The 13,401-nt window shown below is 37.3% G+C and overlaps 1 protein-coding gene across 2 annotated transcripts in view; it reads left to right on the forward strand.

The window, feature by feature from the left end:
- OTULIN (OTU deubiquitinase with linear linkage specificity) overlaps window positions 1-10,976 on the forward strand; it is an 11,122-nt gene extending 146 nt beyond the window's left edge. The window contains exons 1-8 of one of the 2 annotated variants that reach the window (XM_010571455.1): window positions 1-75; window positions 958-1,293; window positions 3,767-3,840; window positions 4,668-4,762; window positions 6,024-6,167; window positions 8,431-8,556; window positions 9,588-9,857; window positions 10,575-10,976. The exon at window positions 1-75 is cut by the window's left edge and continues 146 nt beyond it. In XM_010571455.1, the coding sequence (XP_010569757.1) occupies window positions 1-75; window positions 958-1,293; window positions 3,767-3,840; window positions 4,668-4,762; window positions 6,024-6,167; window positions 8,431-8,556; window positions 9,588-9,857; window positions 10,575-10,769 (1,315 nt within the window). In that variant the 3' untranslated portion in view covers window positions 10,770-10,976. The remainder of the gene's footprint in view (window positions 76-957; window positions 1,294-3,766; window positions 3,841-4,667; window positions 4,763-6,023; window positions 6,168-8,430; window positions 8,557-9,587; window positions 9,858-10,574) is intronic. The other variant, XM_010571456.1, reaches the window with a different exon arrangement.
- Window positions 10,977-13,401: the final 2,425 nt, after the last annotated feature.

Below are 13,401 nucleotides of genomic sequence, written 5' to 3' on the forward strand. Positions count from 1 at the left end.
GGCCTCCTCCGCCTCCTGCGCTCGGCGGGGCGCGGCTGCTGCCCGGGGTCCGGCGGGACGGAGGATGCCGGCAAGGGGAGTGTAGGCCTCGGCTGCCCTGCGCCGTGTGGGCACGGCTGGCGGTCGTGCTGCACGGAGCCCTGGGCCGTCCGTCTGTCCGTCCGTCCGTGGGGAGCGGGGCTGGGAGCGGTGGGGAGGAGGCGGGCAGCGCTGGTCCAGTGGGGCGGCTCGGTGCGGCAGGGCTCGAGTGGGAACGGAGGGTGACTTCTGGGCGAAAAGGGGTCTGTGGGGAGGCTTTAACCTGAGGGTAGAAAGTGAAATTGTCCAGAGCACGAATGCGGCAACTGCAAAGCAGCCCGTGATTTGGGGGCGGGGGGTGGGGTGCGCATCAGTTTAAGGTAAATATCCCTGAGGCACATCCTAAGCCCTTGGGCAATTTACTGGAATGGGTCACGGAAGGTCTTGTCTCATCGCAACCTAGAAATCGTATTGGAAGGAACAAAGGTTGTGGGCTTTCTGTTAAGCGATAGTCCTTGCGCGGTGGAAAGTTTTATGGAGCGCCAGGTGAGTTTGTAAAAATGCTTCTCTTGCAGGACTGATACTTGGTTCATTGGGATTTCTGCTAATCCTCGGTTTTATAGGTGATAATGCCCCTTGAGAAGAGCAAGCGTTCAGTCGGCACTAATTCTAGTGCGGGTTGTGTTTTGAGGAACTGGCACAGATTAGCCTCAGTAAGAAACGAAATTGGCTTGCCAAGGAGATGAGTGAAAATAGCTTGGGTGCTGTGTTGTCTTACGAAACTATTCTGGATTTTGTTCCTGCTTTTGAATAAGTTAAGTGCCCTCTGAATCCTCAGAAAATAACAACATAACTATTGACGTATTGTAATTTTCTTAAAATGTATGTTTTTTGTCTTCTGTGAGAGATGCTCTTCATATATTTCTTCATTCTTCAAAGCCAGGATAATTTTCAAGGGTGGATGACAGAACCAGCCAGCCTTTCTGCAGGTGCAGAACAGACACAGAAAAAAGAGAGTGTTGCCACACAGTTGATGAAGCATGAAAAGGAAGTTGGTGTTCCTTCTAATGAACTTGGTGCAGCAAGCGCAGCTACTGACCAGAAAGAGCAATCTACATCGGAAATAAGAAGAGACTATGTATACAGCAGTACTGGGAGACCTGAGAAGATGGATATGATTAAATCACTTGTGACAGATCAGGATGCCTCTAGAAATTGTGAACTATATCTACCTGTGTCTAGTAGTTGTTCAGCAATGGAGTCATCTGAGGACAGGTGAGGATTATTTTTTTTATATAGTAACAACTTTTCTATAGAAAGGGAGGGATACTTTCAGTTTGGCAAATTGAATTTCTTGGCGTAATTTCATGTATGTTGGTGTCTTAGTGAAATAGGTCTAAACGTCAAATCTTAAACTTTGAAGGCCACCTTCGCCCTTTAGATAAATGGTGTATTTTTATAGTTTATTAGTGGTTGTCTTTCCCCGTCTAAGGGAATGACTGATGCAACATTAAGCTCTTAAGGGTAGGATGCAGAGCATGGGAAACCAAGAATTGAAGGCAGGTACTCTGGTAGCTTGGTTTTAACCTTGTGAACACTTTGGTAGGTGCGATGCTGACAAAGGCTTTTTTTAATCCTAACACTTCAGCTTTTTGTTTGTCTGTTTTTTCTAAACCTCCTGTTACAGGCCGACATAAAAACTTAGTTGTGCGATTCATATTTGTGAGTAGAAGTCTTTACAAGAATATTTGGGGTCTGGAGGAAGAAAAAAATATGAAGGTTTTAAAAAAAGATATTCCAAACTTCTGAAAAAAAAATTAATGCCCATTGAGAGTGGCTTTATGTGGTTGAAGAATACATTAATGAAGTAAGAGAAGAAAGTGATTTCTAATTAATCCTCTTTCTATAGGTAGCCAGTGGACTGTTTTGGATGACATCCAAAATCTACAATAAGTGCTGACTTAGTGAAAAAGTCACTAAAAATAAGTACATGTTTTCAAGGATGCTTTAAAAACCTTATTTCATGCTTAAATTACTCTGTAATTTAATTAAATAAGCACTGGCACAATTTAATATGTTAATGACTTTTTTTAATATTAACGTACATTTAACATTAATACACAGATACGCTTAATACATATTTGTATGAATTTCATATGTTGGCAAGAGTGTGGTACGTAAGGATCTTTATCCTGAATTTTTAAATTAGCTGCTATTTGGCATACTAATTCTATTTGATCTAATATGCCCTTACATGAACTATTAATAGCAATGAGTTTAGTCTGACATAAAAAAAATTAAGTATTCATCCCTTCATGATAATAAATGGAAGACTTTCAGCATTGTTTTTGCTTTCGTATGGTATCTTCAATACCGGGAGTTCTAGTCTTGCAAATCTATTGGTATAAATCTATTTACATTTTTGCCCATAATCCTTTCCCTTTTTTCCGGCTTAGTTTTGCTTGCTGTCTTCTTAACTTGTTGGGGTTTAGGTTTTTTTGGCAGGGTGGGATTTTTTTGTTGTTTGTTTTTAAAATGCAGGCCCGGGATACTGTTAAAATCTGACATCCTGGGTTTTTTTTTTCCTTCATGTCTTGGGTTCAGCAGAATCTGATTTACTAGTTCAACAGTTTAAGTGTTTACACACAACACTATGCACTATTTTATTTTTTTCTTTTGTGCATAAATTTAATTATTCTTTTCCATCTGTTATTTTATTTTCACTCTGTTGTCAAATATTAATGTGAAGATTAATGGGGAAAGGCTTTAGTTTCCACATTCTTGTTTCCACAGATTTACTTAACAGTTGCTATGCTAGAACAGCATTAAGATGCACTTTCAACTTTCAAATGAGAGTGCCTGTGCAGATGGATTGCACCTCTTGGCTACCTTGATTTCAGAACAACTCAGTTAAATTGCAGTACTTTCTTTACCCTGGACCTCCATTCTCAACAGTAACGTTCACACCCTCGCTTTGAGATCTCTTCTTGATAATGCTAGGCTATGCATAGAAACAATATCCTTTTACGCCATCATTTCCTCCCTCATGGTCATAGCTTGAGTTCAGAATGTCTGTATATAGGCTCAGATGGGGACATTTGACTCTTAAGACAGTGTACCCTGAGCAAAAAGCCTGTATTATTTGAGGAAGAAATGTTTATCTGGATTTCAGTTAGCCTGTAGGCTGCAGTTTGGAGCATGCTTAGAATTTTGTTTTCCTTGAGTTCGTAACATTCAAACTAGCAGCAGATAGCTGGCTACTTTTCATCATGATATTCTGCTTATTACTGGGCAGCTTGCTTAGCCCCAGTGGAGCGTAGATATAAAGCTCTGGCAAGTAATGCGTTCTTAGTTGCATGCATAGGTTGCAGTATTCATATACTCAGCAAATAAAGCATTTTTGCTTGTGTCTTTTGCGAGTTCATCCTGTAAAATTTACAAATGCAAAGCGACTTTAGTACTCTGTAGTCTCCATACACCCAGAATAAGAGAAATTCAGGCAGTGATTCATAACCAGTGTAGGTGTCATAGATAGGAGAGGGGAAGAGTTGAGAGGCTTTTTTTTAAAACTTTTTTTATTGAGAACTCCTGTTGGGTTTATGAAAATGTGTAGGATGAAAAGCAAATGGAATTGAAAAAATACTTGGAGAAAGACTTAAGTACTTCCTTGTAGTTGTAAACAGGGGAAAAGGTAAATGCCTACAAGATTTGTTCTGTTACATGAAGTATGTGTTGATTTTTATTGCAGTGAGGAGGACATGTATCGTGATGCAGAAGAAATCGAGAGAGAGAAAATACTGCTTTGTGAGACAAGCTCTTCAGGTACATTTGAACTTTGGCATTTTAAGTGCAATATTAAAATTCATTGTAGCACTTACTTTGTGATGATTTGACACCCTTGTTTCCAAGGTCTTTTGTGCACAGATGTCTCTGTGTGCAATAGAAGTTATGTATCATGACTGAGTACGTTGTGCGGTTTAGTTCACAAAAAGATCAATTTTACATAAAACTAGTTGCTCTTAGTATATTTTTTCCCCCATGTTTCTATAGTTACTTTACAAGAGAACGTGAATCCTTTGGAAAGCAGTCATATAACCTATGAGTGTTGTGCTTGAAAATTATTGATTTATAGTCATTATAGCAGCATCTGTTGCTGGGATCACTTGATAACCTTAGTGCTGTCTGTTTTGGAATGAAGGCTGTTGGGATTCCAAGAGAAAACTGTATTTCTTTCTACCATTTTTTTCTGGCTTATTCAGAAAGATCTATTATCTTTCTCCCTTATTGCCCGGCTGCTGAAAGAAGAAGAGAAACTTTGGTCAAATGTTTTTCTGATTGCTAAGAAAATGAAGACTACTTTGCTAATTTCTACTTTTTGCCAATTAATATTTTCCAGAAGAGAGGAGCAGAGTGTTCTTTATTTTGTTGGACTACATCATTATTTTTGTACACTTGTCATTTTCAGAGGAAGCTGCAGGTTTTTTGCCTCCCATACTAGTAATTACTTCGTAGCTATAGGTTGTGTTGCCAGTCTGGTTTGGCAACAATGTTATTTTAAAGTGATGGAGCGTGTTTAGAAATTCAGTGCTTTTTCTATGTTATTCTGCTTCACAGTTGTCCTTATAATGTTACATATTCTATTTTGACAGAATATAAACTAAGTGTTTCACCAGAAATGGACATCATGGAGTACTGCACAAAAGAATGGAGAGGAAATACACCAGTAGCAAAAAGGATGAGAAAAGTATCGGTTCTCTTTTTGTCGAATTTTGTTGGGCTTTTTGTTTTCATTTGTATGTTTAGTAGGTGATTTCCTATGGGAACAGTCTTTAAAAGCAGGAAATGCAATAGCAGTGTTTTCCAGTGTCTGATCTTAAAAGTGGCTGATAACTGGAAAATGGTTTTGTTCATACTTGTTCAAAATGTGTTTTTTAGTAAGGCCACTTGTTCATAGTGTAGGGTTTTGATTAATACTGTTCTTCATTACTGTTTTCAATTCAAGTTTTAAATTTGGTTTATTACCATAAAATGGTAATTTTTGTGGGCTGTTGAAATGGCAGAGCAGATAATCAAACTTTTCGGCAGAGGGCAAATAACTGAAGTTGGTGAATTGCATAATTTTTAAGATGGGGAGCTTTAATGGGCAGGCTCAGTTTTTCTTAAATTATTCCTGAATTCTTATTTTTTGTAGGTTTTGGACTAGTTTTCTTATATTAATCTTGAGCTACAATAGTAGAAAATAAATCATAAGGTTGGTTGGGGGTTTTTTGTTGTTTTGGTGTTTCAGCACAATTTGAAAATTTAGTGGTATGTATGAGTAAACCTAAAAAATACTTTCTGTAAATCAAAAGATCCATGTGTCACCTTCAAGAGATTAGTAAGACAAATACAGATGCACAGGGCATTGGCTCTTGCTAGGTTAGCTGAAGAGACGTACTGAGTTTCGGAAGTTATATTTCAACACTGCTGCTTCTGCTAAAAGCGTATGTATGGGAACAGCAGGGAGGGGACAAATGTGCTGAGGCATGTGTCAAGATATTTCAGTGTAAATGCAAATTTTCCCTGAGGCAAAAACAAACTACATGTGACACATATTGAGTAAATGGAATAAACTATTGCTGAAACCTCTTGTAAGCATGATACATTTTTAGATTTATAGTCTTGTGTGTATATGTTGGGGTTTTTTTTAAACTTAAGTAGGTTAGCTACCCACATTTCAATGACATTTCTGCACTGTCATCAAATAAACACCACAACCAATTATCTACTTAGTTTTCTTTGGTTTCTTGTTTGTTATTCAGCAGAACTAAAGGAAGGTTTTTTTAAAAGCGTAATTTGTGACAAAAGCATTTGAACTTCCAAAATGGGATAGTGGATCAACCCCCTTTTTTTTAATAGCATTAGCTTTTGGATGCTAATATTCTAGTATCTCTTATGAAACCAGTGCATGACCTTAAAATGTTTTATTAATGCTTTCATGTTATTTGGATTTTGTGTTTTTCTAGGGATATGAAGCAGTTGCTCAGAAGTTTGCATCTATAAGGAGAGTACGAGGTGACAACTATTGTGCTCTCAGAGCAACTCTTTTCCAGGCACTAAGCCAAGCTAGCCAGTTACCTAGCTGGCTGCAGAGTGAGGATTTTACTATGGTAGGTGTCAGACTCTGATCTTCTGACAGTAGAGGAATGTTGGTTCTAACCTATTTGATAATTTTATGATCTCATTTCTGTATTATACTATATATGCTCACTTTGCGATATCCCTTGAATTGAGAAGTGGTAGTGTTCAGTTTTGTAGGTTTACAGTGATTCTTTCAATGTGCAATTGAGTCCCGGTCCCCTTAGTTTCCAGTTTGTAATGTATGTTACTATACTGCTGACTGTAATGTAACTTGTCTGTCTTCATCTTGCCCTCTTGGTTTCTTCTTAACTGCATGTAATATGGCAGCAAGAGGTTTCCCACAGGACAGCTGGTAGTAACAAAAAATATAGACAGCTTACTCTAAGCACACTTGGAAAAAAACACCAGCTTTTCAAAATTATCATATGTATTCTTGTGTGCCATATATGGTTTCTCTAGAAAGTGGATTAACAAATTGGGTGCTGCAGGCTTTTCAGAATGTGTGTATTCCTTGTGTCTTAAATGCTACTTAAAATAAGTGTAAGAACAACTCCAACCTCAGATGAAGAACGGTTCTTATGGGGCACTGATGGATAAGCAAAGCAAGGTGTCCTAAAAAGAGTAGAAGAAAAATATTCCAGAAATTGTCTTGCGTCAACAAAGTCCATTTGGTGGTATCGGTGAACATGGAAGAAACATGTAAGAAGCTGCCTATACAAAAGTGGCCCACTTCAGGGAAGTAAGGTTCCAGTTGTCCAGGTTGCTGCTGGAAATGTAAATGATGAATGTCTGATGCAGACTCTGTTTTAGGCTAGCGGTCCAGGTAGAATCACACTGCTCTTACTACCTTTTTGTATAACTTCAGAGGCGATCTTAAAATTTATCATTGTGGTTGCTATCATTAAGTAAACGTCTGCTGATATGTTTTTGTAATTACTGATAAAAATATCTCTGTGAAAAGTTTCTTAGTGCACCGGTACTTTTAAAAAAGTTTTCCGTTTTATAAAACAAAATTCTCCCAGCTGACAACCATCTTCACATTATCAGACTATAGAAGATACTTTCCCAGTGCTCCTTTAAAGAACATGCAAACTTTTAAAAATTACATACTTTGCAGTTTTTCATGATGTTCACCTATTTTTTTCCTACTGATTTATAGAAGAAAATGTGTTATATGGTAATTAACATTTTTTTGAAAAAGTTGTACATCTATAAAGCGAACTGATTGAAATGATAAACTGTTAATGCATCAAAGCAGAGGGCAGGTAACAGAAATGTGTGGCAACAGCTAGCAGTACAACTTTAACAAAAGGTTTTGGGTTTTTTTGTTTTGCTTTGTTTTTCATTGAAAACAGTGTTTACATGTGCATTTCTAATTGTAGAAGTTGCTGGAATATAATCTTTGATTATTTAGTTCTATATGTCCAATTAGCATAGGATACCGGGCAGGGATCGGGGAAGGTCTGTGTATATCTGACAGATACTTGGTTGCCATTAAAGAGGACATACTACTAATTTGATAAAATGTAAACTGGCTGCTAATGGCATATGTGCTGCTCTAGCCAAATATTTAATTCATTGTGAGACACAAGGTTGCTCTTCCAGTTCTAGCAGTTAAATAAGTTAATAAATGAGGGTAAAAAAAATAGGCATGCAACTGCCAGGATGTCCTTCAAGAGAAGTGTAAAAGCTCTTACCTGAGCAGGTGTAGCATGCGAGCAGTAAAAGAGGCAGTTCTGAGGCTAAAGTATGATCTGGTGCATCAGCTAATCCCCAGGCTGCTTTCCTCTTTATCAGAAAACCAGTCCCATAGTGTTTTAATTATGTACCCTGAAAAGAAAACACAGTTTGTGTGTTCTGGACTAAGAAGTTTGCACTCTGCCAAGACTTCTGGATTGTCTGGTGGATGTCATGACATCTTTAACCTTCTCCTGGTTCAGGGACACTCTCAAACGTAGTCACTGTCATCTGGTCCTGGAGGGTTTTTTAATTAAAAAAGAAAAGCCATGAGTAACTTAGAGTGATTAATTTTTCCAGTGCTTACATATTGGTTAGATCTAGTAATAGACCATTATTCTGACTGTTATCCAGCAAGTATTATAAAGAGCCAGTTGTGTTCAGTTATGGTCACCTTAGTACGACATCTGTTCAGAAGAACATAAGAGGGATCGTTTTAAGGTGCATAATCTTAAAAATAAATAAATAGATAAAATAAAATAATAACATGCAAGTTGGTGGCTTTTCCTTTCAAGATTTTTGACTTAAGCTGCTGTTTCTTCTCTCAACTTCCAGCTTCCTGAAAACTTGCTGAGCAAATATGACTGGATCAAGCAGTGGCAGCTAAAGCAGAAACTGGGCAGGAAGATGGGAGAAATAAGTGATGAAATTAAAGAATATTTAATACTTCTAAGGAAGAAGGTTAGAAAAGTATTTGTTCTTGGTCACTTGCAAATAAGAAAAATGACAAAGAATTTTGAATGTGGTGAATTTAGCATAAGGAGGCTTTCACTAGTGAAAAAAAGTCACTTTTCTGTATGTATACTGCAAAAAAACACAAAAACCAAACGTAAGAAAAGAATGTCTGTTCAGATCTGTGGGAGTTCTCTGGTCTTCCACTGCTTCCATTAGCCTGATGCTGGAATTAATTTTTGAGCTCTGCAGAAGACTATTAGTTAGACAGGTGTCAGTGAAGAAATTAATGTAACGGAGTAACATTTTGCCTCTGTTATTTCTTGTATTTATTTGAAGGAATGATGTATAATATGGATAAATGCTGTTGCTACCTTGGAAAGAAAAAAAAAACCCAACCCAGAATAATGCTGAAGTAATTTCAAAAGAGTAGTTTTTCTTCCACATTTATATGTTTTTATTCTGGGTTAATGTAACAGGAAAATGTGCTCTTTTGGTGTCGTAGTATATTACCTAGCACCATCTTCCCCCTCCTTGAAACTCTGGAACCTATTTAAAAACTCTTCAGTTGTTCCTGTCTTACTGTGTATGCATATTCTCTTTCTTGAAGGCTTTTAAGAATATTTTAAAGGCTGCATTCATGCAGTTTCTGAGGGCAGGAATGAAATATGCATTCTGAGTAACTGAAATGTAAAGAATATGAAGGATGTAGGATTTATGATACAGTAAACAAACAGGTTATTATCTTATTGCTTATCGTCCCATGACAATATTTTTTTGCCACCTTGCAACAGTTTCCAACATTCCCTCCTTTTGCTTTGCTTAAGGACTAATTTAACTCAACTTGACCTTGATAGGACTACAGCTGTGGAAATGTTCCTGAGTGTTTTTAAAAGGGCACAATTCCCTTCATAAATTAAATTCTGAGTGCCTGTGCTGTGCATCTGGCAATTCACAAGTAGTTTTTTGCAGGTCTTGCACGGTGAGGGCTATTGATACATGTTGTATGTGGTGGTGTCTTTTATTTTTTTTTTTTGTAGTGGAAGAATATAAGTGAAATCAAGGGTCCTATTGAGAAACAAGAAGCTTGTGATAAATTGTTTAAAAATGAAGAGGAGGAGTATAGTCTCTATGAAGCGCTGAAATTTTTGATGCTTAACACTGCCATTGAATTATACAATGATGATAAAAATGGAAGGAGAGTTCCTGTCTTCTCATGGTTACTGTTTGCACGGGATACATCTAGCAACCCTTGTCAGTTAATGCATAATCACTTGAATCATATTGGTCACAGCGGAGGCCTTGAACAAGTAAGGAGAGATTGTTTTTACAGTGTTGTTTTCCTGTTTGGGAGGTTTTTCTTTCAAGTGGTGACTTTTTTGCTGGCTAGTTTAGTCAATAAGTAATGTTGTATATTTTTGTGCTGACTAGATTTATTTATTTTGGTAATATTCTTTGTAGATTGTTATTTAGAACAGGATATGCTTGCCACTGTAGTAGACAAGAGACTTTCCAGCTTCTTTCTCTGAATTCTGTCTGGTATCAACAGCCTTTGTAAGGGCTTTCAGTCTGCTTCTTACTTGGCCAGGGAGTTCAGAGTACCCTTTAAGAGAGAAAGGATCAGTGCCTGAAACCCATTCTTGTCTGGTTTAGTGACTTAATGGGATGAATACTGATGTGAGAGAATGTCTTTCCTACCTGTTTGTGGCAGTAGGGAAGTGGGATTCTCTGTATAAAGTAGCTTTTCTTTAGGACTAATGTCCTACTGTGCCATTGTTGGGTCTGAAGAGCTCCGTGCTGAAGGCATGGTATCGTAGAGGTGTTTGAGCAGCAAGTTAAGAATGGCTTGAATGATTGAGGCACTAAACTGGAGATGCTCATGTATATGCATTCTCATTTACTTTTCTGCATATTTTTTCTTTGAAAAATTACATCTGATAGGTATTAGTTTAGTATTTTTATGAGAAATATCTTGCAAAAAGTATGTTTCATTTTACGTGTTGTGTTTCTGCTTTTTTCCAATGTAGGTGGAAATGTTCCTCCTTGCTTATGCTCTGCAGTATACCATCCAAGTGTATCGATTGTATAAATACAGTACTGATGAATTCATCACACTTTATCCCAATGAACCAGAGGAGGACTGGCCTGTGGTGACTCTCATAACTGAAGATGACAGACATTACAATATTCCAGTCAGAATGTGCCAAGAGACTATGCTGTAAACAAGTGATTTTTAGCAGACAAACCAATGCTGCTTATTGAGGTTTCCAGTGCTATTTTGAAACAGGACAATGATGAGATCTGCGTTACTAAATCTACAACAACTTGAAATTCATGTTTTAGAAGTTTACATCTGAACTAATATATCAAATAGGTACTAGCTTAAAGAGTAAAAATTTTGCAAGTATGGCTTTTGTTGCCCAGGAAAAGAAAAAAAGGAAACTTCCACAATCCTTTTTTTTTTGAAAGGCTTACCCTCAATAGGAATGCAAAACCTATAGATTTCCTTCTTTTAAGAAGATAGGTGAGGCTCTGTAGTAAGACATGAGCTGACCTTCTGCTCCCTGAAATGATGAGATAATGATGAATTGAAATTTCTGGAAAAGTAAGCTGGCAGTGTCCTGACTGATATTTGTAATGGTGTTTAGAAGCAATTTGTACAAATTTTAGGTCTCAGGAAACAATATAATTCTTTTGCAGTTGGAATTTAATGCCTCCATGGTTTATGCTATAAGAGACTTGTTATTTAAAGTTTTCTAATGCTTTCATTTTTTTTTTTTCTGACATGACTATCTCTTATTTAGATCCAGCCAGTCATCTGTTACACTGGAATTGAAGAGCTCTTCCCCTTTCAACCCCTTGAGAGCATCATGGCAAAGAGGCTTGATAGTAAGGGAGTATAAAAGTTGTTTGTTAGTAGGTTACAAATTCAAAACCTACACAGAATTCCCTCTTCAGTTGTGATAGCTGGTACGAGATAACCACGTGCCCGCTAACTTCCATGCATGTTCATATTGCTGTTCCTGTAAGGTTTAATCCTTGCTTGCAGCTGCTGTGGAGAACATCAGGATTTTAATTTGTCCAGGGAGTGCAGTAGATGGAAGTAAACTTCTGGTGCAACTTCTCCACTCTTGGGAGGAGTATGTGGGAGGTTCTGTTTCATTATTCATTATGCTTTAAGTTGAAGGAATACAGAATATTTCAGATGCTGGGAGTGCTGACATACCAAAAAAAAACCCCCAAAATAAAAACCTTCACCTTTTAGCTTAAAGTGGAAGTATGTCCTACAGATGAGTCTGGGAACAAGAGACTGAAGGTTGATTTAAAGGAAATGCTGGTCATAGATCACTTGGTTTCTCTTGGAAGCCCTTCTTGTATAAAAGGGATAAGATTATAAAAACTACTTTTCATTCAAATTTTGTGGAGGAAATGACATGCAAAACTTCTGGCATGCAAAACTTCAAATTCTCTTGTTTTGTTCTACTTAAAATTAATTTGTTAACTTTTCTTTTATTGCGAAAGGTAATTACACAATGAGAATGTGTATTTACTATGTTCTAAAACTTGTTTTAGACACATCTTTGTGAGGTCTGTCATGTACTCAGTGTTACACTTACCATGTCTGCCTTTTAAAACAACTAGGTTGATCTGTTACTGAAAATTTCTGGGAGTTACAAGGTAATGAAAAATAAACCAATTCATCTGGCAATATTTTGTTTCTTGTTTTATGGCCTGTTTTCTCTAGCTTTATATTTTTGAGTTTTTAATTTTGAAATCCTTGTTCAAGTTAGTTAGTGAAAGCTGCGAAGCATAGTAACCTATATAAAACAAGTAATTATGGGCTTGCTGCTTGCACATGGACAGCAAAAAAATTTTCCCTGAGTTACTGTTATCCAAGTAATGCTGAGGGGGAAAGAAAAATAAGTAACTTTTGCAACTCACTTGAACTCTTCTATCAGAGTTGTACTTTTGATTTAAATAACTGGAATTATTTAAACCTTGATGTCTTCTAATTGTGATATATTCTCGAGATTAAAACTTAACACCTCTTTGAAAAAGGCATCTTTTGTCATACATTTAGAGCAGTGGCTCTGAATGTATGACAAAAGCCTCTAAAGCAGAGGCTTTTTAGGGGCTGAGTTTGCAGCCATTAGGTATGGAAACAATTCACATAGTCAGCTTGTATGTTGAACTGAGAAGTGCAGGACTGAGCACAATGTATGTGTACGCCTTACATCACGTATCGTTCCTGCAGAAGTTCAGTAACAAACAGTAGAAAAACTGACGTTGCTTTGTATTTTCCATCCGTGTTTTGGAGATAAGCAATGAGTCTGTACTGTGGTGTGCAGTATATTGATTTAACTTCATTTTAAAACATAAAATTGACAGCTGACAGTTTTTAATCTAGACTTATACAATGGATAAATAACTGCTTTTCTGTTGGGTCCCCACTCCCCCGTATTCTACTGGATAAACTGAAAGAGTCTGTAAATTAAATGAAGTGGAAGCGAGGGATGGAAAAGGCGGAGGAATAGAGGTCAAAACAGTTATGCCCCCCACCCTGATGTCCATGAGTCTTACAGGTGAATAAATTTATAATAGCTGCTGTACTTCAAGATCAGTGTACTAAAGGAAGCAGATGCTTTACTCAACACCAGGTATACTTTGCCAGGTACAGTCCAGATTTCTAATACTGTTATATGTGAGCTCCTAGGAGTAGAGTAGAGATAAAGAAAGTTTACTCTGGCTGTTGTACTTAGTGTGCTTTTTGTGCAAAAAAAGGTCCACTTTCGGCCCATCTCTTTTATTATCCCTACTTTAACATCATTTGTTACATCCAACTTCTGCCCCCCC

Source organism: Haliaeetus leucocephalus, unplaced genomic scaffold, assembly GCF_000737465.1.
Source record: "Haliaeetus leucocephalus isolate CR32 unplaced genomic scaffold, Haliaeetus_leucocephalus-4.0 Scaffold328, whole genome shotgun sequence".
In the NCBI taxonomy this organism is placed as follows: Eukaryota; Metazoa; Chordata; class Aves; order Accipitriformes; family Accipitridae; genus Haliaeetus; species Haliaeetus leucocephalus.